The following is a 21,537-nucleotide window of genomic DNA, read 5'->3' as shown; positions in this document are numbered from 1 at the left end:
AGAAGTGGCATGCCCAGGCACAGAGCAGCAGGGCAGAGGAGGGTAGGAATGTTCCTGGGGGGCTTGATTCCCACACTTCCTCTCACCCCAACACAACCTCCACCCTGTAACCCAGTCGCTCCTGATCCAGCTCCGCCCTCCGCTCACTGGAGGCAGGAGCAGCCCAGCTTTCTACAGTGTGGCACTGTGTGGTGGCCATGATCACTCCGTCTCTCTGGTCACTTGACCCTGGGAGGGCTCACTGCCAGTCCCCTGAATTGACAGCCCAGTGGGCTTGGTTGTTCGTGACCCTGAAGGTGTAGGCAGCAGTGGTTGCCTTACCTGAGGTGGGGAAAACTGGAATTGGGAAGCAGCAGCCCAGAGAGAGAGGCAGGTGGTTTCAGGTCACACAGCAAAAGCTGCCCAATCATTGCCCCCTCTGGACCAACTCCAGGCCACTCCTACCATCCTGGATCTTTGTTGAACCAAGGGGTGGCTGCAGACCACCATGGTGGGCACTGCCAGCGAGAAAGAAATACCTAAGCCTGCTGCCAAGTGGGCCAGAGCTCTCTACCCCAAAGGGGCTGGCTCCTGCAGCTTGAATTAGGGGTACTTTCCTCGGTTGCTTCCGCCTTCCACTGTCCCCTCTCTGTTGCCCTCCAGGTAGGCACCTGGAAAAAGTTCTGGAAATATATACAGGCTTGTGTGCCTGAAAGCCACCAGGGCCAGGCAGGGCAGAGGGAGGGCCACACCTCAACCAGGATGTTCCTGCTTCCCTCCTGCCACAGCCTGGGGAAACCTGAGCCTCAGGGGTACTGGGCATCAGGCCCCCAGGGGCTGCTCGCTGGCCAGGCACACTGTCTTCTTCTTCAAACATTTATCTCAGTGTGTGTATTTATTAAATTACATCAACCTCGGGAAGGCAGCCCCCCACCGTCCCACCCCCACTTGCCTCCATGGTTCCTAGTTCAGTGTCAGGTGTGGAAATACCACACGCTAGGCACTGCACTAAGCGCTTCGTGGGTCACTCAGGTGAGCTTCCTAAAGCCCTGCAAGGGAGGTAGCATCTCACTTAAATAAGGAAATCGAGGCACTACAGGATTAACTCACCCAAGGTGCCATGGCTGGAAAATGGAAGGTGACATTGCAACCCAGGTGGGTCTTGGTGCAGAATCTGGGCTCCTAACCCCATCCCTGCTGGAGGGGCTTCCTGGTTCTGAATCATGCCAAGGGTGGCGTCCAGACCCTCCTGCCCTGCAGAGGTTGAGTGGTGTGGGACACTGGGAAGGGAATCATGGGAACATCAGGGGGCCCTGGTCTCACCTGCTGTGTGTGTCACCTGGAGCAAGCCCTTGGCTCCCCTCTCCTCTGTCCTCACTGCTAAATGCAGAGACTAATGTCCACTGTTTGAGGTGGGCATGAAGGATAAACAACATGATGCCTGGGAAAGTCTTGCATGGTGCTTGGGACATGGGTCAATACCTGAGTCCCCAGCCCCACCCCATGCCCCGTGTGCCTGATGTGAAACAGACCAGCCCAAATCTGCCATGATGAGGTGGACAGAAAGGCAGCTTTGGTGGCTTGACCGGGAACTAGACTGGAACAGCCATGTGTGGGGAGCATGTCATCGAGGGTCTTTCTTAATCTTGGATGTGGGACTGTCCTGTGGATCCCCAGCGAGTCAGGGGATGCCTGCCACCTAGGGGAGAGACTCCCATGTGCCAGGGGCCATGCACTGTCACACAGAGGTCACTGAAAAAGCAGCTGCAGAGAGGCCAGCAAGCCTGACTCTCACCTCACTCCCTCCGGCCCCCTGCCTATGTCCCTGGCCTCTGCCCCTTGGCTCTGGGAAAGAGCTGTGCAGTGTGGGTGACACAGGATTCCTACACAGGCACTGATCTGCTCCAGACTGGGTGGCACAGCCGCAGGAGCAGTCTGAGCCTCTGGCCCACATCCAGGCGCCACGCTGACCTGCTCAGTGACCTTGGACAAGACCCCGCCCCTTTTCTGGCCTTGAGGCCTGTGGCTGGGCTGGAAAATCCCTGGGGTCCTGTTAGCAGGCTGGGCGACTCATGTGGCCTTTCACAGTGTCCTTTAGTAGTCAACAGCCCTAGGAAGTGATGTCAGGGTGGGGAGAAAGGGAAAGGGCAGGGAGGTCCAGAGGTTAGGGGAGATATTTTAAGGATAGGCAGGTCACCCCATGTCACTGTTGGACAATGGTCTGGGGCCAGGAGTGGAAAATCTTGGTCTTACTTGGGCTGAAAATAGCACAGGAATCAGAGGAACCTCAGCCACCAGGCGTGTGGACTGGGCACTGAGCAGCAAGGCCAGATGTCCATATAGAGGGCCAGACAGTCTGGTTGAGGTCTGGAGGTGGGACCCTGGGTCCTGTCCTTGGGTCCCCTAGGGTCTCCATTTCTCACCCCACTCATGCCTGCCACAGGAATAGATGGTGGGTGAGCCACCCGTCCCTCCAGTCCCAGATCCTTAGAAATCTGCAAGCAATTGTTCAAGGAAAGCTTCCTAGGACCAAACCATAGCATTGCCTGCCTCCACTTGGGGCACTGGGCTCTCAGGGTCACTGAGAGGGGTAGGTGGGCAGGAGGGGTAGGTGGGCAGGACATGAAAGGAATGGGGACTAGGGGAATCCAGGGTCCTGGCAGCCAACCACAGATGCACAGTAAAGTGTCCCAAAGTCATGATGTGCAACTCCCCATCTCTAGGTCTCAGCAGGGGTGAGGGTCAGAGTCAGCCTTCACACTCCTGGCCATCAGAGCTTCTCGCTTCAGAGGGACTCCATATAAACACTGATGGGGTTCAGCCTGCACAGCAGTGAGTAGGAAAAGATAGGCTCTGGCCTACCAAAAAGACCCAGGACAGTCTGTGTGAGGTAGTAACCAAGAAAGATCCAAGAAGCTCTGGCTACATTAACAAAAATATAGAACCTAGAAGGTGGCAGGTGAACATCTCACACTCTTCTGGGCAGGTCACCCAGGATTGCACAATATAAAGTAATCACTTGGGTCATGGCCTGTAACCAGTCCCTGTCACCTGAGGGAGGTGTAGAATGGGGCTTTAAGTAAAACAACCCCATGCCTATGGTACCAGCTACTTCAAAAGCTGAGGCAGGAGGATCACTTGAGTCCAGGAGTTTGAGGCCAGCCTGGGCAATGTAGCGAGACTCTCAGAACAACAAGCATAAACAGAGCAACCCCTGGGGATGCCCTGCCTTTGGCAAAGCAGAGTGGAAAGGGTGGAGATACTGTAGGAGGCAGGTAGAGGTGGGGTGAGGAAAAGGGCCCTTTTCTTGGGCAGAGGGGGCTCACAGGGCAAGGGTTCTCCTAGAGGGAGACAACTGAGTTCCTGTCCTGGAGGTCAAAAGTGAAGCCTGTTGTTCTTCCCTGGCCCTGGCCTTGGCTAGTTGAGCTCCATAAATCAGCTCAGAGTGGACCCAACACTTGTCACAAGTGAGACCCACCCCCTATGTTAACCCAGCTTGAACACCAACCATCAGCTGTAGCTGGGATTTTCCCAGAAGGCCAAGGCCTAGATGGGAAGAGACGTGACTCTCTCTCTCTCACTTAGCCAGTGCAAAGGAAGCTTCGTGGTCGGAAAAAGAAGGAAGACTGGCTCAGCCTCCTTGTGATCTGGCCCGTGGCCTTATCTTTCTCTTGAGCCTGAGTGCCACCTGCCAACCTGCTATGGTCCCTTGCACACCCACCCTCTATCTGCATGTCTTTGTTTAGGATTGTCTGGTACCTGGATGTTTCAGTGAACTGCTTTCTCAGAAGCCACAGCTCAGGAGCACCCACCACTCCAGCATTCCCTGACCTGCTGGCCCACAGCCCCAACCACTCAGCATCATCCCGAGGTATGCTGGAGCAACTTGTACTTGTCAACAGTCAAATTTTCAGGAATTTTGCAAAGAGGTTGCCATTGCTTTGGTAATTTGAAATTGTGTATAGTAGGAATATTTGTATCATTGGCAATGCTACAAATAAGGGGTTCCCTGCTGCCAGAGATCTACTTAAAAGGTTTAACAATAACCAGCATATAACTGGTTGTTACCTAAATTGGGGAACTCCAAGGACTGGAACCCCACCTGACTCTTGGCACAGAAACCAACTGGCTTTAAAGTGGGAGAGCACCTGAGGCCTACAGAGGGATCCCTGATGTGAAACTCCCCTGAAGCAGCCAGTGGGAAAGCAGATGGCAGAAGAGAACAGGCTGGAGAAAGGCTTTTAAGGGGTGTTGAAACCCTCCCAGGCTGCATCCCCATCCTCTGACCAAACAACAGAGCACAGCTCAACAAGCAGCATAATCTTTAGTTTCAGTTACAGCCTCTAAGTGTAGGCTGTAGGCTGGGAGCCTCCAGATGGGTTTATCACATCAGTTCCCAGATGTTCATCTCTCGGGCTAGGAGTACTCCTCTAAGCTGAGTCCACTAAGCACCTAGTCCCACCCCAGACTGCTGTGGGAGCTCGACCCTGACTCCTCACCAGGGCCCTCTGATTAACCTGTGACTCTGCTCCACTGTAGCTATCTCAGGTCTAGACTGCTGTTTGACCCTGGTACATCTCCTTCCTCTCAGGGCCTTCTCCATTTGACTTGATCAGGCTGGATTCCAGTCTAGATACCTTGACAGGATCAGCCAACCATCTGCATGGGAGTCAGGTGGCACTGGCCCTAAACATGTGTCTGTTTTGAAATCTTATTACCCAACTCACACATACAAATGATGGCAGCTGACTGTCTGGACCGTAAGGAAAGTATCCCGAGGCCCTGCCAAGTGACAGTCACAGATGGTCAATTTCTGGGTACACTGTCCCATTTGAACAAGCCCTGGTCCCTTACAGCTCCCTCCATATAAACTTGCACAGGCCTGAGGGGTCAGGTCCTAGAGCCGGATGTCCTTAGTGTTCTCGTTCCCAGCCGGTGTGGACTCTGTCCGCCTGGAGTCCTCACTGCTGGCTGACAAATCTGTCCTCTTGGCATCAGTTCTGCCAGACCTGTGCAGGCCCAGCCGGCGCCGAGCCCGGGTAGTAGGGTTGGGGTCTGTGGGTGGCTTTGCATCTCGGGCAAAGCGGACAAGCCTCTGCCCGGCCAGGAAGTAGAGCACAGGGTCAAGGCAACTGTTGGCGCTGGCCAGCGGCCGGGTAATCTTATATGCCATGTTGATGGCATTGAGGGTGTGGCAGCTGAGGTCAAGCGAGCGGAAGGAGTAGTAGAGGGTGCGGGTGACGTGGAAAGGCAGGAAGCAGAGGGCGAAGACAGCCAGCACCAGGGCAATGGTGCGCACCGACTTGCGCTTGGCCCGCGGCAAGCCTCCTGTGCTCCCATAAGCTGGCTGAAGCAGCCGCCGTGCCATGAGCACGTAACAGACCAGGATGGTGGCAAAGGGCACGGCGAAAAGCAGACCTAGCATGACCGAGCTGTAGGCCACAAAGTGGCTAAAGAGCTCAGGGGCCGAGGTGTCATGGCAGGTGATGCGGCTCCCACGTGCGCTGGTGGTGACAAAGTAGAGCACGGGTGCCTGGCAGGCCAGCACCAACACCCACACCAGCGCTGCCACCCGGCGGGCGTAGCGGGCCCGGCCCCAGCGCAGGGAGCGCAGAGGGCGCAGGACCCCCAAGCACCGGTGAATGCTGATGCAGGTGAGGAAGAGGATGCTGCAGTAGAGGTTGGTGTAGAAGAGAAAGCGCACCAGCTTGCAGAGCACCGTGCTGAAGGGCCAGTGATCGCCGCGGGCATAGTAATAAACCAGCAGCGGCAGGGAAGCCGCGTACAGAGCGTCGGACACAGCCAGGTGGAACATGTACGTGGTGGAGGCGTTCCAGGTCTTGAGGCGGCACAAGAAGATGTAGAGCGCCACGACGTTCAGACACAGCCCAAGCACGCACACTACGCCGTAGGACACAGGCAGCAGCACGTATTTGAAGTCCTCGTTGAAGCGGCACCTGTAGCCCAGCTCATCCCCATCCCAGGTGTCATTGACGGTGTCATTCCAGAGGTCCAGGCCCACCTCCATCACCCTGCGAGGAAGGGAGGGTTAAGAGGACCGCCATCAGGGTTAGGGCTCGGGCTCTGTGGGAATGCCTGACTGGCGCCCCTGACCAAGGCCAGGACAGACACAGAGGGCTCACAGATTCCCTTGTTAAGATTTGCCTAGGTTCAAGGGCATTGTTGTTTTTTTCCCCCTATCTGGTTAGCAGCTCTCCCTGGACTCCAAGTCTCCAAACCCTGAAACCTCAAGAATGCTTCAGATCCTTGGATATCAGCCTCATGTAATTTTAAAATTCACAACAAAAGTTGGCAAATGGCCTGTAGCCCACTGTTTTTGTTTTTTTTGGAAGTAGAGTTTTAGCTTTATTGGAACACAACAATACCCATCAGTTTACAGAGTTGAGTGGGTGTGACAAAGGCCATATGTCTTAAGAAAAAAAAAAAAAAAAGGTACTGTTCCTGCTCTGCAAGCTCCAGATCAGAAGGTTTGAAACTAGGATTCTGAGCTTTGGAACATGAGGATCTGGGGTTGCAGAGGGGGATCATTTCATGTACATGGGAAGGGGCCTTCAAGGCTGTATGGATCCAGTGCACACCAAGTGCCCTCTGCCTGCTCAGGGGTCTCTGGCCAGGGCAGCCCAGCTCCTTTGGAGGCATCCCAGGGCTTCCTTAGGTTCATCTTCCCAGTCTCTGGGGAGGCCGACATATTTCCTTCCTCAATCATTCAACATATTTTTTAGGTATTCCTATATTCTGGCACTTTCTACATCTATACCCAGCAGTCCTGATCCTCAGCCTATGGGGCTACCAGATGGGACAGTGACCTTCCTAAAGAGTCCAGGGAAGAGACGGGGATAGAGAATGGAACTTTTTTCATGGAACAAATCTAGCCTCTTCTGGGCACAGCTAGTTTCTCTTTACATACCATCACAATCCTGACATTCCCCTACTCTGTCCCTTGTGGGTGTGGGTCATACCCATGGGGTCTGAGCTCCACTTGCCTGGATGGCAGATGCCACCTTCCTCCTCTTTCCACCCCACCCCACCCCACCCTGTAACCAGTAAGAGCTCCCTCAGCTGGGAGGCAGTGGACAGGTATCCTGCTCCGAAAGGCAAAGATATGCCCCCCAAAGTCCCAGAAGGCAGGATGGAAATCATCGCAGGAGCCCCTGATGGGAAGACCCTCCTGAACCTCAGCCCTCTCATGGGTCAAATCCCCCAGCCTTGGAGAAATACAGCCTCCAAACTTCCCTCCTCACCTGGTCCTTCCCATGCTGCTGCTCTGCTCCTGCTCTAGTGCTGACCGCCTTGTCTCCCCTCAGAGGCGGTGTCAGGGCCCTCAGCATCCCTTCCTAGTCAACAGCCCATTGCCCTGCACCAAATTTCCTGCTGGAAACTAATGGTGGAATCTCTGACACTGAGAGGAGGGGTGGAGACTTCCCTGTCTCCCAGTGAACGGAGGGAGCTGCCCCTTCCACCTGTTTTAAGACATCCTGGCCTCCACCCTCCAGGCCAGCTGGTGACTCCATCACTGTGGCCCTGGTCCAGACTGACCTTTCCCACCCTCTCCCTCCACAGGCTGACTCACCAACTGTGAGACCATCTTCCTAGCCTCCAGTCCCTACTTTAGGAAGATAGCTATGTCTCCAGCCCTCTCCCTCAGGCCTCCCTTTTGCCTCTCCTGATCCCTGCTGCCCTGGACCCTCACCCTGAGCTCTGTAGGGACTGTTCCACCAGACTTTGTCACTGGTCCCTCTCACCACTCATTGGCTCCATTGTGCCCAGTTCTGGCTGGCCCAACCCTGAGGAGCTCCCATTCTGGAAAGAGATGTGAGCTGTTTGAGGGCCCTCCCAGGCATCCCTGCTTTTATTCATGCTGTACTTTCTGTCTAGAAATTCTTTCCAGAACCCACACACACTGCACCCATCCTACCCAACGCTCCAGGTTCTTCTAATGTCACCACATGACTGGAGCTCTTCCCCTCTCAGGCACCTCCTCAGGCTGTTCCTCAGGTCTTGTTAGTAATTAATTGGTCCTTCCAGCTCTACCTCAATACATGCTAGGTGCTCCTTGAGGGCTGGTTTCTGTCCCTATGACCCAGCAAGAGACCTGATCACAGCAGCTATTGCAGGAAAGAGAATGAATGAGCCAATGAGTTAAAGAAACACAACAGGTTGTGAGAGCCCTGAGGAGCTGAGATTGATGGAGGTGCCTCTCCTTTCTCTCTCTCCTCAGAGGGCCTATAGGAGGACAGTGATACATAAAGATTTCTCTTTGGTGGTCAGGGATCACTGTAGCTCTCCTGGTGGCCCACCCTGCCCAGGGCCTTCTCCTGCCCCTGGACTATCCCTCCTTCAATAGCTGCAGGAGCCCAGAAGACCTTGCCCTTCTCTGGACAGGCCTGGAAGGCATCCTACAGATGTCTTAGGCGAGTCACATGCTTTTACCTGGCCCATCTCTGATTCATAGTTTCCCATCCTGGAGTCTCCTCTGCTATTCTTCTTGCTCTGTTGTAGCCAGTCAAGGCCGAGCAGCTTCCATTAAGCATCTTCATGAATCCCCCACTCCCACCCCTTGGTAGATACTGCCATAGAAGTTAAGCTGTTTGTTCAAGGTCACACTGCCAAGAATTGGAAAAACTAATCTCAACATCAAGGGCTGAATCTCAACACCGAAGCCTGAATTCATCACACCCTGGAACAAAGAAGCAGGGCAAGGCAGCGGCCTTAGGATTCCCTCAGTCTAACCTGGGTTTAGTTCATTCACTTAGACAACATGTCAGCACCTGCCCAGCCTCCCAGCCAGCAGACCCACCTCACACACCTGTACCTGACCAGGCCCTGCTCTCACCTTCAGGATGCTCAGAGGCTGCTCAGGTTCCTCACTCATGAATGCACAGGCCTGGATCTGCCGCAGGGAGCTCTTCTGGCAAACAGGATAAACTGGTTTCCCGGCCTCTGGCCTTGCCCAGCCTCCAGCATTTTTCAGGGCAGACAGCTATAGCAGGGGCTCCTGCAGACACACAGAGTTGGACAAGGGAAGCCAGCCAGGCCAAGTACCCCTGGGGCTCCCTCCTCAGCTCTAAATTTGGACCCCCAAAGACAGAGAAGTGATCGGATGTGCTTATCCTGAATGCTCATCCACACACACCCCATTATCCAGCCCCAGCTCACACGCTCCAGGGACCTCCTTTCACAGGATGGAAGACCTCTTTCCATGTCCTGCAGGGCTGAGCCAGGCCTCCATCGTCCCCTCCCTCCATCTGGGTTTTGTGCTCTAGACAGGAAATGGTCAATACTCTCCTTGCCTAGCACACACTCTGTGGAACTTCTGCCAGCACATTTTTGCCTAAGCTGGGTCTCTAAGTAGCTCACCTCCCCACTCATGCCTCTAGGCATTTCTCATGGGTGTTACACACACACATACGGTCCATCTGAACACACAGGCACAGACACACAGATACATGGAGGTGTGCAAATCCACTTTAATATATATATATATATATATATATATATATATATATATATATATTTTAGTTGTCAGTGGATCTTTTATATTTATTTATTTATATGCGGTGCTGAAGATCAAATCCAGGGCTTCATATATGCCAGGCAAGTGTTCTACCACTGAGCCACAACTCCAGTCCCCAAACCTGCTTTTGATGAGGAGGAAACAGTCCCAAGGCCTCAGGGTAAATCAAGGACAGAGTTGAGATTAGAACCTGGGCCTTCTCGTCTCACCTGGGAGCCTCATACACACCAAACCCTGGGCTTCCAGGAGGGGATGGTTGGCAGTGGAGGAACTCCTCTTTATGGGCAAGTCCCAGCACCCATGACCTCAGACACGACACAGCAGAAGAATGTGCCTTTCTGGAAAGATCTCTTCCCATCTGCTTCATTTCCCTAGAATGGAGGTGGAGAGGTGAGTGGCTACAGGTGTAGGGCAAGGAAGGAGCCAAGGAAGTGCCTCTGGGCACTGTGTGACATGGGCCAGCAGGCTGATGATTATCTGCCTGTCTGCTCTAGAATCCAGTGACAAGATGAAGAGCTTCATCTCTTCACCCCACTCCTCCCAGGCACACACCTCTCTCCTTTTGAGGAGATGTCTTAGTCAGCGGAGGAGCATAGCACTTCTTCAAGGTCATTCCCCCCGTTTCTGAGAAGGGCCTCCACCAGCCTTTCAGGATTCACCTTCGCTCTCCTCATCCCACTGGAAGCCCATCACTCACCAAGTCCTGTCAGTCAAGCAAGAGAGTCTTCCAGATAAGCCCTGTGTGTTTTGTGCACACCCACAACCCTGTGCTTCTCTTCCAGACCATCACCAGCCTCTTCACAGGACTCCTTGCCTCCACCCCTGACCCTCTGTCCAGCCTTGATGCTGCAATCACATAATTTTCCTAAAACTCAAATCTGACCATGTGCTATGAAGCTCAAAATCCTTCCATGGCTCCCTAAGTCCTTCAGGATAATGTCCAAGCTCCTTAACCTGGCACTTAAGGACCTGGCTGATCTGGTTCCTGCCATCCCTCCAGAAAACTCCACCCTCATCCTCTAGTCTCAGCACAGCAAAAGCAGTCATATGGCATATCTTGCTTGGGAACAGCCTTCTTTATCTTCTAACAACTCTATTGTAACACAAGTGAAGTGCTGTCTGTGTCAAGTTCTGTGTTAGACAGCTTCATATACCTCTTCTCATTTAATCCTGAGACTTAGAAGGGCTAAATAACACCCCTCCCCCCATTACAAAACTAGCAATGGCAGAAAACTCTGATCTGTCTTCAGAAACTATGTCTCTGACCATGGCCTCCTATCCGGCAAGATCCAGGCCCTATCTACAGGAAGTTGACCATCCCCCTTTGAGCCCCATGGCTCTGTCTGGTCAGGTCTCCAGCAGAGGAGTGCCCAACTGACGTTTCTTCCTCTTAGTACTTCCCTAGGGTGAAGTGGCCAGATGGTTACTGCACCCATCTCACACATAGAAAAACTAAGACCAGAAAGGAGCAATTCAAGGTCTTGGCCAAGGTCACCAGGAAGTAAAGAGCCAAGCCAAGCCTATGGGGGGTAAGCCTACTTCCTGACCTGGCTCTGTCCCTACCCTAATCTGGGTCTTTCTGTGGTCCTAGGCTAGTGAGCCCAAAGCCAGGAGGAGGGACAGAGGCAGTTCCCAGGCTGGCTGCGGAATTTCCAGGGTGGTTAGACGACATTCCAGTTCCTCCACTAGGGTGGCTCTGGAATGTGCCACCCGCCTGACTGGTGGACCCTGTCCAGCCTGGCAGGGGAGAATGTCCTGTCACTACTCTGAAGACCCCTGCTGCCAGGGGCGGGATGCTGTGATGAAGACACAATCAATGGGCCTAGAATGGCATCAAGGGGGCCGGAGGGAGTACTGGGCAGATGGGAAATCCTGCCATTCCCAGTTGTAGGTCCTGGACAAGTCTTGCAATTCCAAAACCCAAATCTCAACTTCCTTTTTAAAAAAATAATTTAATAATCGCTTTATTTTTTTTTTAATGTGGTGCTAAGGATCGAACCCAATGCTAGGCAAGTGCTCTGCCACTGAACCCCAGTCCCAGCTTCTCAACCTCCTCTTGATAGAAGAATAGAAGCTTCCCCTAGCAGGGAAGAAAGAGTGGTCAGGGAAGGCTTCCTGGAGGCGAGGACCCTTACCTGCATTTTACAAGATAAGTAGGAGTCAGGTGGTTAGAGTGGAAGAGAGTGAGCAGAAACCAGGGCAAAGACGACAAGAACTGTTCATCATCCTTGTAGTTTGGGAACAGTGGAGGACAAGGCTGGGCTGCACGGGATTAGGAGATAAGAAGTCACCCTGTACCCTTCCAAATGTCCTCCAAGGGGTCAATGTTCAGCAGGCTCCTCAGCCTTGCCTGGCATGTTGCAGTAGGAGGAGCTGGCCTGGGGACACAGATGATGGGTGACCCAGATGACCCAGGTGACCCATGGTGCAGTAGGAAGCCTCCCCTGAGCTCTGTAAACCTCACTTGAAACTCTTGTCCTCTTGGGAACCCCCACAGAGTGTGGGGACCTCACACGGAGGCTGAGGTCAGAGCTTGCGAGTGGGCGAGTTTCAGATCAGCCAGGCGAACAGATCAGGAAACTGAGATGCTAAAGAGGCAGAGCCTTCTTCAACCAGGCTGGGACCAAACCACCCCCCCCACACACCCAGGCCCAGCACTGCCCTGCACAGGGCTATGGAAACCAGCTCCTGAACTGAACAGGTTCAGAAACACAATGCCCTGGGCTCCTCTCCTATCCATCACAACAAAACTCTGCCAGTCAGACTCAAGAGGCAAGACCCTGTGTTTGGGCTCCAACTTGGAAACATCTATGCTGTGCATTCTTGGTCAAGTCAGTCTCCCTTTCTGAGCTTTGCGCTCTTTGATGGTCAAATGGGGAGAATCACTGCTCCATGGAATAGCTCATGAGAAACAAGTTAGACAAGAGGCAGGTGGGCATTCCATGGTGCTGGCAAATTGTCCTGGTGTGGAGGCTGCATCTGCCCATCATAGTGGAGACACCGAATTCCAGGAGCCTGTGCTACTTCTCAACTGGGTCCCTCTCTAGTGCCCCCAGAGGGGCAGAAGTCATGGTCAGAAGTCAGGAGTCAGTGAGGCTCCTGGAAGAGGAGCTATGATCAGGTTTGAAGGTGAGCAGGAAGGGTCCAGCTTGGGAGGAAAGGAGATGGGAGACCCCAAGTGGAAAAGGACAAAAGCACAGAATGGGATCTATGCAAGGCTGTGTGTCTGAGATGGTCTCAGCTCCAGGATTCCAAGTTCATTGGTTCTCAGAGTCCAGCTCTTCTGGGAGTGAGTGCTATTTCTTCAGTCTTGTTACTTAAGGTTCTGATGGGCTTTGGTTTGAGATCCGCAGAACTACAGGAGTCTGCACTCAGAGTAATCACAAGTCACATTCCCAGGAGCCATGAAGTCCCAGCAAGCACACACCAGTGCCCTTGTGTGCCCTGCTTTACAGGGATCCTGTGAACTCAGCCTCACATCATGCTCTATAGGGCCCTTGAGGAATGCCCATTCTGGCTAGGGAAGAGACACTGACATGGACCCAGTCCACCTGGGTGATGAAGACACAATCAAGGGGCCATGGAGCCCAGAGGAACTCCCAGCCAGACAGAGGTGCTCAGGGAGAACTTCCCAGAAGAACTGGCACTTGGTAGATGATTAGGAGTTTGTTAGGTGGACATAGAGGTGGGAGGACACAGAAGGCAGAGGATATAAGTGCTGAGACTCAGCGGGCAAGAGTATAGCCTGTTAAGGAAACACAGGTTGTGTGTGGCTGGCATGGACCTTTAGGTGGCATGGAATGTGTGGGGGCCCAAGGAACTCATATAAAAGAGCTCAAAGACCAGGCTGAGGAGCTGGGCCACTATTCTGGCTTAAAAGGGGAAGGTCATGGTCAGAGTTGACCTTTACAAAGATGGTGCCACATGTAAGGTAGACAGAACTAGGGGGTCTGGAGGGAGGGAGATGAGGGAGGAGACATACAAGAATATGGTAAGAACTGTTCTTTGACCCTGGACTCCCTGCTAGATGGGGAGCATCCTTCCTCAGCACCCCAACCCACCATGGTAAGTCTTCCTCCTACAAAGTGGGCTGGGAGGCTGGACACTCACCAGGAAGCCATAGGAATACAAGTCTAAGGGAGGCCCCCAGTGCACAGACCCCTTCTCTGAGGAACTGCAGTGACAGTGACAGGGTACCAGGATGGAAGATCAAGAGCTACCCAGAAGGGCTTGGGTTGCTCACCCTCCCACTAGGGATTCCTGCTATTTATCCCAGGACACACATGACCCAGGCCTAGGAGACTGGGTGATGAAGAAGTATAAGAACTCTTTTGTTCAAGGACACCCTCTGTGTGCCAGGTGATAGGGACTGGGTAAGAAAGCAGGGATGACTCAGCTTCGACCTGCAACTGGCCTCTCTCAGGGATGGGTACAGAGTTCAAGGAGAGTCCCATAGCCAGCTTCCCTGCATCAGCTTTCCTCCATCAATACCCAGTGGTAGGGACAGAACAGGCCTGAGATTCCAAGGGCAGCCCAAGAGGAAGGTGTGAGATAAAAGGCTTATAGAATGTAGTTAGAGGAGAAGAAGGATTTCATCAGGGGTACCTCTCCCTCCCCTCACCAGATCTGCAAGGCTCCCCTGGCCCTATGAGCAGAACTGAGCTGGCCTTATCTTGTCAGCAGCTGGGTAAGCCATGAAAACAGGTTCCCAGGAGAGGATTCAAACTCCTTTCGGCTTTGAAGGTAGAGGATTTGCCTTGCCCTGATGGGGCTTCTGTCTTGGATGGGGCAGGTAGGCAGGAGGCCCAGATTTCACTGGGCTTTGTGATCTCAGGGAAGATACTCCCCAAATCTCTTTATTTCCTCATCTGCAACATGGAGATAATAATTTCTTTCTCACAGAGCCATTGGAGGATAAAATGAGGGTTTTTAAAAAAACTATTACTATCAAGCTATCTTTGTAGAGGGGGTCATGAGGAGAGGAAGGCATTCAATAATTAAATTCCCATAACCAACACAATCCCTTGCGGTTGCATCTGTGTTCTATTTTGCTCTTCAAAAGACCTTTGAGTATCATGCTCCTCCCCATGCACTGCATTGAGTTGACAAAGCCCTTTACTGGGCTGGGAGTGTAGGTCAGTGGTAAAGTGCATCCTTAGCATGCACAAGGCCTGGGTTCAATCCACAATCCACACACACACACACACACACACACACACACACATACACAAGCCCTTTCCTGGCCTCTATCTTAAGAATCCTCTAAGCCCACTCCTTGCCCAGCTCCAAGTCTGCACCAGTGCCAGTCGGACCAGCAGCGTCCCTGGGCTGTGCCCACCAATCTCTTCAAAGGTCTGATCTCCTTCAAAGAGGCAAGGATCAACATTCCCAATTTATGGGTGGCAAACTGATACTTAGAGAGGCACAATTACATAATGGGTTACAGCCATGAAACCAAAGCTTTTGTTGGGCTCATGAGATCTTGGTGATGACCTCATGTTCTCTTAGCTGTCTTTGGGGGAACTGGGCCCTGTGCATCCTGTGCAAGATGGGGACAGGAATGGAGAGGTCACAGCCACACTCTTTAGGCCAAGTTCATTAACCATTTCTGAGGGTTGCCCAGTGCTCCCCAACCCTCTGTCTATGCCCCAGGTCAGCCCTGGCAGAGAGGAGAAAGAGTGACAGGCCTTTTGTGCCAGGACTTCTCCCTCACCCCCTAACCCCACACTCTCACATGCAAGACCTTACTGGTCCTTTTAGAGGGTAGCTGCTCAAAGAACCTCCTTTCTCCTATTCTCACCACAGAAAACTAAGACTTCCCTGGGGTTCAAATCCGATCCTCAAAAGCTCATCATATTCTAGCCTAGCTCCAAAGCAAGACTGTGGACCCAGGGAATCTTCCGATGCTATGCTGAGAGGAATAGAGATCCTCCATCTCCATGAATCCCAAACTAGCAGAGCTAGTTTCTAGCAGGACCTGGTACTTGGGCTGGACGCCCTGGAGGATGGGGGGTGGGGGCCAAGCCTGACACTGGCTGTCCTAGTGGGAGGGGGCACTGCCTTTCTCCTGACTGACCCTTTCTATGGCACCACCTGCCAGATAAAAAGTCTGCGGACAGATTAAAGTCTTAACTGTTCTTCCTCACCACTGCCCTCCTCCGCCCCCGTGCTACTGCCTTCCCAGTTTTACCAACGCCCAGGATTGGGGTGGGTGGAAGCCACCCAGAGCGATCCTGGGGGGAGGACAGGAGTGCAGCAAGTCTTGGGAACTGCCTGGTCTCTGGTCGGTCTCATTGCCCCAGGGGCTCCTACACCAAAGAACACAGTTTAGAGCGCACACACACACAAGTTCAGATACTCTCTCCCCAGGGGCACTCACTGACACACAGACTTTCCCAACAGGCGGACATACACACCCTAGTCCGCGGTGGCTATCCACACTCACTGAGATCTGCGCGCCAGCGAAGACAAAGATCACGGATTCATGGGGCGTCCCGCCGTCCAGTTACGCGCCACACTCAGGCTCGGAACCATGCCCTGGTCGGGCAATGACACACGGCCCATTCCTCGCCCAGCGCCGAGTCCGCACCCGCGTCAGTCGGACCGGCAGCGTCCCTGGGCAGCGCCCGCCAACCTCTCCGAGGGTTCGATCTCCCACTAGGCGGCCTGTCCCTTGCCTCCACGCTGAATTCGTCCGCCCCAGGTGCTGTGGCCGCTGTTCCCCGGGGCCGGTGCCGACGTCTTGCCGCTGCGCAGGGTCCCACGTGCCTGGGAGCGCCGCGGCCCCCGCCCCGCCCCACCTCGCTCCCTACCCTGCGGCCTGGCCCCCGGGGGCGGAGCGGACTCTGGACAGACCCCGGCACCGCCCCCACACGCCCGAGTAGATACCTCGCCACCTCGCCACCCGGCACCACTCTGGGGACGCCGCCCAGCCCCACAGTCGTGGGGTCAGCGCACCCGCAAAGGGTGCTGCGGCAGGAAGCGCAGGCGGCGACCGACGGTCCTACGACCTGGCCCGGCAGAAGGAAGAAGCCGTCAGACTCACTCAGAGGAGCAGGGAGCGCAGGGAACTTGTGAGAAAAGATACTGAGAGACGCCAAAGTTTTACTAGGTTTGCAAGCTGGCCTGGTTCCGGTCATTACCCACTGAGGGACCTTTGCGACGATTCGCCGCCTCTATCCTGTTCCTGCCCCAGCACCTGTTCTCCTTGATGGGACCAACTCAGGTCACCACGCTGAGACCAGAAAGCCCAGGGAACACTCAGGTCTCTGCCTCTCTCTCCAGCCCCTAGCAGTGAAGGGAGGTCCTGTCCCTGTGCTCTCCTTCCCCTTCCTTCATTCCACCAGCAGGTCACCAGATTCCTCATTCTTTTTGGTCTCTCATCTTTAGCTGCTTTAATTCCCTTCTCTGCCCTCAACCCCACTCTGATGGCCTTATGTAGTCATAGACCGTGTTTCTGTCCCTCTCCAGTCTGAGCTCAGGAGGGCAGGGACCAGGGGGCCCTTCTCCCTGCTGCTATCCTAAAGGTCCTGGGAGGTGCTGTGTCCTGGCTTATGTGTAAGCATGAATGAAGGAGAGCCTCCTTACCCGGCCTCATTTCTGGTTTAGAAGTCAGGAGTGTAGGTTCTGGCACTGACTCAGGGATCAGGGACTTTCAGCCACTGTTCCAGTCCTCTCAGGGCCTCTTTGCTGTGAAAGGGAGCCATCCCACTCATCCTCCCACCTACCACTGTCCATCTATTGGCTCTTTGGATGGTCCAGTGGCTAGACAAGTGCAGAATAGGCTTCTTCCTGTGGCCAAGGAGTTTTCCCAGGGTCCTGGGGCCTGACTGGGCTGCAGATCAGCTGACAGGGGCCTGGCTGCCAAGCCCAGTAGGGGCCCCAAAGGATGCTGGCTGCATCCCTGCAGGAGTAAGAGCAGGGAGGATATACAAGGCTCTGTGGCTAAGAAGCATCTGCAGTCCCTGGGATTTGCTTGGGAGACACAAAGGTCCCTTGTCCTTCCTCCTCCGCCTGTTTTCCAGGCTGATCCATGCAGTTTCCAAAGGCCTAGCTATTCCCACATCCCCAGTTTGTGGGGCCGAGGCCTTAGGGTCCCAGTGTGGGTAAGTCCTTTTGGGCACTGTAATCTCTTCCAATCCCCTCTCTCTCTTCTCCCTTTCAAGCTGTCAAAACTTCTATTGTGCCAGGTGTGGTGGTGCACACCTGTAATCCCAGCAGCTCAGGAGGCTCAGGCAGGAGGATGGTGAGCTCAAAGCCAGCCTCAGAAAAAGTGAGGTGCTAAGCAACTCAGTGAGATCCTGTGTCTAAATAAAATACAAAATAGGGCTGGGGATGTGGCTTAGTGGTTGAGTGTCCCTGAGTTCAATCCCCAGTACCCAAACAGAACAAACAAAACAAAACAACAACAACAAAACTATTATCACAGCTGTTTCCCCTTTGATATCAAGATGAAGGCCCAAGCCCAGCCTCAGCTTCTAGCAGACACACCACAAAGTACTCGGTCCAGGGCTGTGCGTCCTCTGCTGCGGTCCAACTCCCCTACTCTATAGCCAAAGGAACTACATCCCTGAGACTTTTGACACCTGACCTGCTCATCAGATGATATAGTAAAGGGTCCTGTCCTTGAACCCCACCTCCTCTGATTCAGATTCCTGTCTGGCCTCACTTCTCCTATGACTTCTCTCTGAGCCTCAGTCTCCTCTTCTGTAAAATGGAGTGTTAATAATAACCTTATTTGCTGGCCTGTCTAAAAGTTCTTTTTTTCAGGGTTTTGCCCATCATCCTGAGCCGCCCAGGTTCAAGGATTTGTATTCTTTCCAAGAAGAGCTGGGGGTTGAGATCTCCTGACACTTTGCCAGGCACTTCCTTCATGTAGTTTTGAAAGTCATCAAGTCCAATGGGCTTCACATTCCACAGCAAAGTCCTCCTTCCCGGGGCTATCTGGGACCCTCCCATTCCACTTCAACTTATGCATTTGTGCTTTGTATTTTTACTTATTTGCATTTCCTGGTAATTTGTTGAAAATACATAGATGATTCTATGGCTAAAAGAATTTAGAACCATTGATCCAACCAGGAAATTGAGGCCCAGTGAGTCACACAGCAAGTGCCTTCTAAAGGGGTAGAATAGCAACAAGAGAGTCTCTCTGGAACCAAGCAGCCTAATGGTGAAGGCCCAGGCACAATAATAGTCCCCACGAGGTGGGTAATGGAGCCATGGGGGCACAGGGGAGGGCTCCATTAGCAGCAGTGGGTCAGGAGGGGCAGAGCAGAGCATGGCTCCCCGCTCCCACCATGCATTAAGAGGCTTCCTGCCTCTCCAGCCCTGTGGAGGCACTTGGCTCACCCGGGGCCTTCTCATCTTCCCTCTCTACACGTCTCTCACTTCCCCTGAGAGAAACTTCTGCAACTGCATACTGGGGTGGAGTCCTTGCCTGGCCCAGGTTCTAATCCTGTCGCAGACTAAGGGGGGTGTCTCTGCCACTCCTCACTGCCATCCTTGCCTCACACTGCTTGAAGACTCTGACATCCTCAAGACAAAGCCCAGCTCCAGACTGGCACTATGGGCACCACCTCTGTGCTTTGCCTTCTGCCGGCTGGGCTAAAGAGCAGAGCCCTTGCTCACCTCCTGCCTGATACTTGCTGCTCCCTCTTCCTGCAACATCTCCTCTCGGCTCTTGACCTCCTCCTGGCTTCCAGCCATAGCTCCTCTAAGACCTAGCTCAGGTGCCCTGCCACTTGCCACACTGCTGTCTCTCTCAGTGCCTATCTCCTCCTTTATTGAGAACATGTTTGAGGTAGGGCCTGGGTCCTTCCTGCACACAGATAAATGCCCAGTACCCCGCACTGTCCCTGTCACATTGTCAGCCTCCATGAGTATCTGATGTGAGTGAAGGAGGAAGGACTCCATTTTGTGATCACATTCTTTGTGCTAGTCATGGTTAAGGCAGCCCCCTCCTTGGCCCATGAGATGGGTGTTATCATTCTTATGTTAATTTTAGGGAAACTGAGGCTAAGGAGGGTGAAGTAAAAGTCCAAAGTCATGCAGTGAGCCTGCAGTGAGTCTCCTGGCCCTGGAATGGCACCCAGTGGGAAGGAAGGCCCTGCTGAGTTCCCATAGAAATGGCTAGACCAAGCTATTGGGACCCACACTGGTGGCTCCAGTTACACAGGGCTAGGCTGGCTCCAGCAGCCTGGCCTTCCTTGCTCCCTGGACTGCTACAGCAGCCTGCAGGCCAGGAACTGAGCTCCTCAGATTTCCAGGCAGGGGCCAGGGCTCGGATGCTGACTGCAGCCTTGTGGCTCTGGCTCTCAATCAGGCCAGAATGCAGGCCCCCAAGGAGGCAGCTCTGAGAAATAGAAAGCCTGCTCCAAGCCTAGGAAAACCTCCACTCTACTTCCCCTACAAGCAGAACCAGCTATATAATTTATGGGACATAGGACAAAATGAAAATGTGGATACTCTTTTTCAAAAATTATTGAGAATTGCAAAATTGTGACAGCAGAATATTAAACAAAATTCAAGGCCCTTCCAAGCTTGGACCCCATGTAATTCTATAGGCCGTATGCCTGTGAAGCCAGCCTTATCCTTAGGCCTTGGTTTCCTCATCTGTCAAATGGGAGAATGGTAGCCTCTTGGCCAGACAAGGTAAGGATGAGGTGGAAAAGTAAGAAAAGTCCAGGGAACAGAGTGAAGGTTGGGTAGGGGTTCTCGTGAACATCACTTATTGTTTGGGTCTTAGCCCTGGGTACTGGACCAGTTTGCACCACAAGTTTGTTCCTTACAATGGCTCCTTTTCATGGACTTAACCAGGGAGGGGCTCGGAGGAGCAAGATGCTTAGGGTTATGCAGAGACTCAGTGGGGAAAGCCAAGGTCAGAGCCCTGGCCTTTTTCTCTGCAAAGCTGGTGCTTCTTGTAACACAGAAGAGAGAGGGAAGAGAGGGAGAGAAAGAAGGGCAAGAGGGAGGTGGGAGGGTAGGAGGGAGGCTGCTCAGGACAAAGAGGGCCACTGTGTAAACACAAAGACCTAACCACAGAGGCCCCACAGGGGCTGGGCCAAACAGATGGATGGAGCTGTGTAGCTCTATCCATGGAGACCAGGGGAGCTGCCAGGAGCTGCCTCCCAGCCCCTCCCTAGCTGTGTACGTGTGGGGTGGGGGGCAGAGGGGCATGCAGGAGCCAGGAAATGGGTCACTGAAGAGAACCAGACCGAGGGCTGGGGCCCTTACACCCTGCCCCGGGCCTCCAGAGCCGTGCTGCACACCCACCTGTCCCCAGCAACTCCAGAGCCTCGGCCTTACACTGTTACACCTCACCCCCAGGGATGACCATCAGAAAGTCCCAACCTCACAATCTTGCTTCTGATCACTCCCCATCACCCCACAAGGGATAACAAATAAATCCCTTGATGTGTCATTCAAGTTTCTTTGTGACCTGCCTGATCTTTCCATACTCATCAGTCTCCCATACCACAGTCACATGTGACATCCCACCAGATGACTCTGCCCTTCTTCTTTATTTATTTATTTGGTACTGGGGATTGAACTCAGGGACACTCAACCACTGAGCCACATCCCCAGCCCTATTTCTGTATTTATTTAGAGACAGGGGCTCAGTGAGTTGCTTAGCACCTCGCTATTGCTGAGGCAGGCTTTGAACTCGCAATCCTCCTGTCTCAGTCTCCCAAGCCACTGGAATTACAGGCGTGTGCCATTGCACCTGGCAGCTCTGTCCTTACACACACAGCTCTGTGTTTGCTCATCCTTTTCCTTTTTCCTGCGATGCTCTTTCCCTTGATCCATTGTGGGCTGAAACCCTATTTCTCCTTCAGGGGCCAGTCCAATGCCACCTCCACCAGCCAGTTGAATTTCCTCCACCAGCCAGTTGAATTTCCTCCACCCCTACAGTTGAATTTTTACTTTACCCATTAACACATTCATGTACTCTGCCATAGGGGCTGGGGCTGTAGCTCAGCAGCAGAGTGCTTGTGTGTGAGGCACTAGGTTTGATCCTTAGCACT

At 53.4% G+C, this 21,537-nt stretch overlaps 1 protein-coding gene across 5 annotated transcripts; it reads right to left on the bottom strand.

Annotated features, from left to right (window-relative positions):
* Positions 1–4,284: 4,284 nt before the first annotated feature.
* P2ry2 (purinergic receptor P2Y2) lies at positions 4,285–17,284 on the bottom strand. 5 transcript variants are annotated; one of them, XM_040284921.2, is made up of 5 exons: positions 17,102–17,284; positions 15,931–16,600; positions 9,724–9,885; positions 8,834–8,995; positions 4,285–6,011 (listed from the first exon to the last, which is right to left on the bottom strand). In XM_040284921.2, exon 5 carries the CDS (start codon positions 6,005–6,007, stop codon positions 4,877–4,879), a length of 1,131 nt encoding a protein of 376 aa, XP_040140855.2. In that variant the 5' UTR covers positions 6,008–6,011; positions 8,834–8,995; positions 9,724–9,885; positions 15,931–16,600; positions 17,102–17,284; the 3' UTR covers positions 4,285–4,876. The 5 variants fall into 5 exon arrangements, with proteins under 5 accessions (XP_040140855.2, XP_021580749.2, XP_021580748.2 ...); XM_021725074.3 differs by having other exon boundaries at positions 15,960–16,600; XM_021725073.3 differs by lacking the exon at positions 9,724–9,885.
* Between the last annotated feature and the right edge of the window lie 4,253 nt (positions 17,285–21,537).

The sequence above is a fragment of the Ictidomys tridecemlineatus genome, chromosome 4, assembly GCF_052094955.1.
Source record: "Ictidomys tridecemlineatus isolate mIctTri1 chromosome 4, mIctTri1.hap1, whole genome shotgun sequence".
Taxonomy (NCBI): domain Eukaryota; kingdom Metazoa; phylum Chordata; class Mammalia; order Rodentia; family Sciuridae; genus Ictidomys; species Ictidomys tridecemlineatus.
This window is presented reverse-complemented; position numbering and strand designations above follow the sequence as displayed.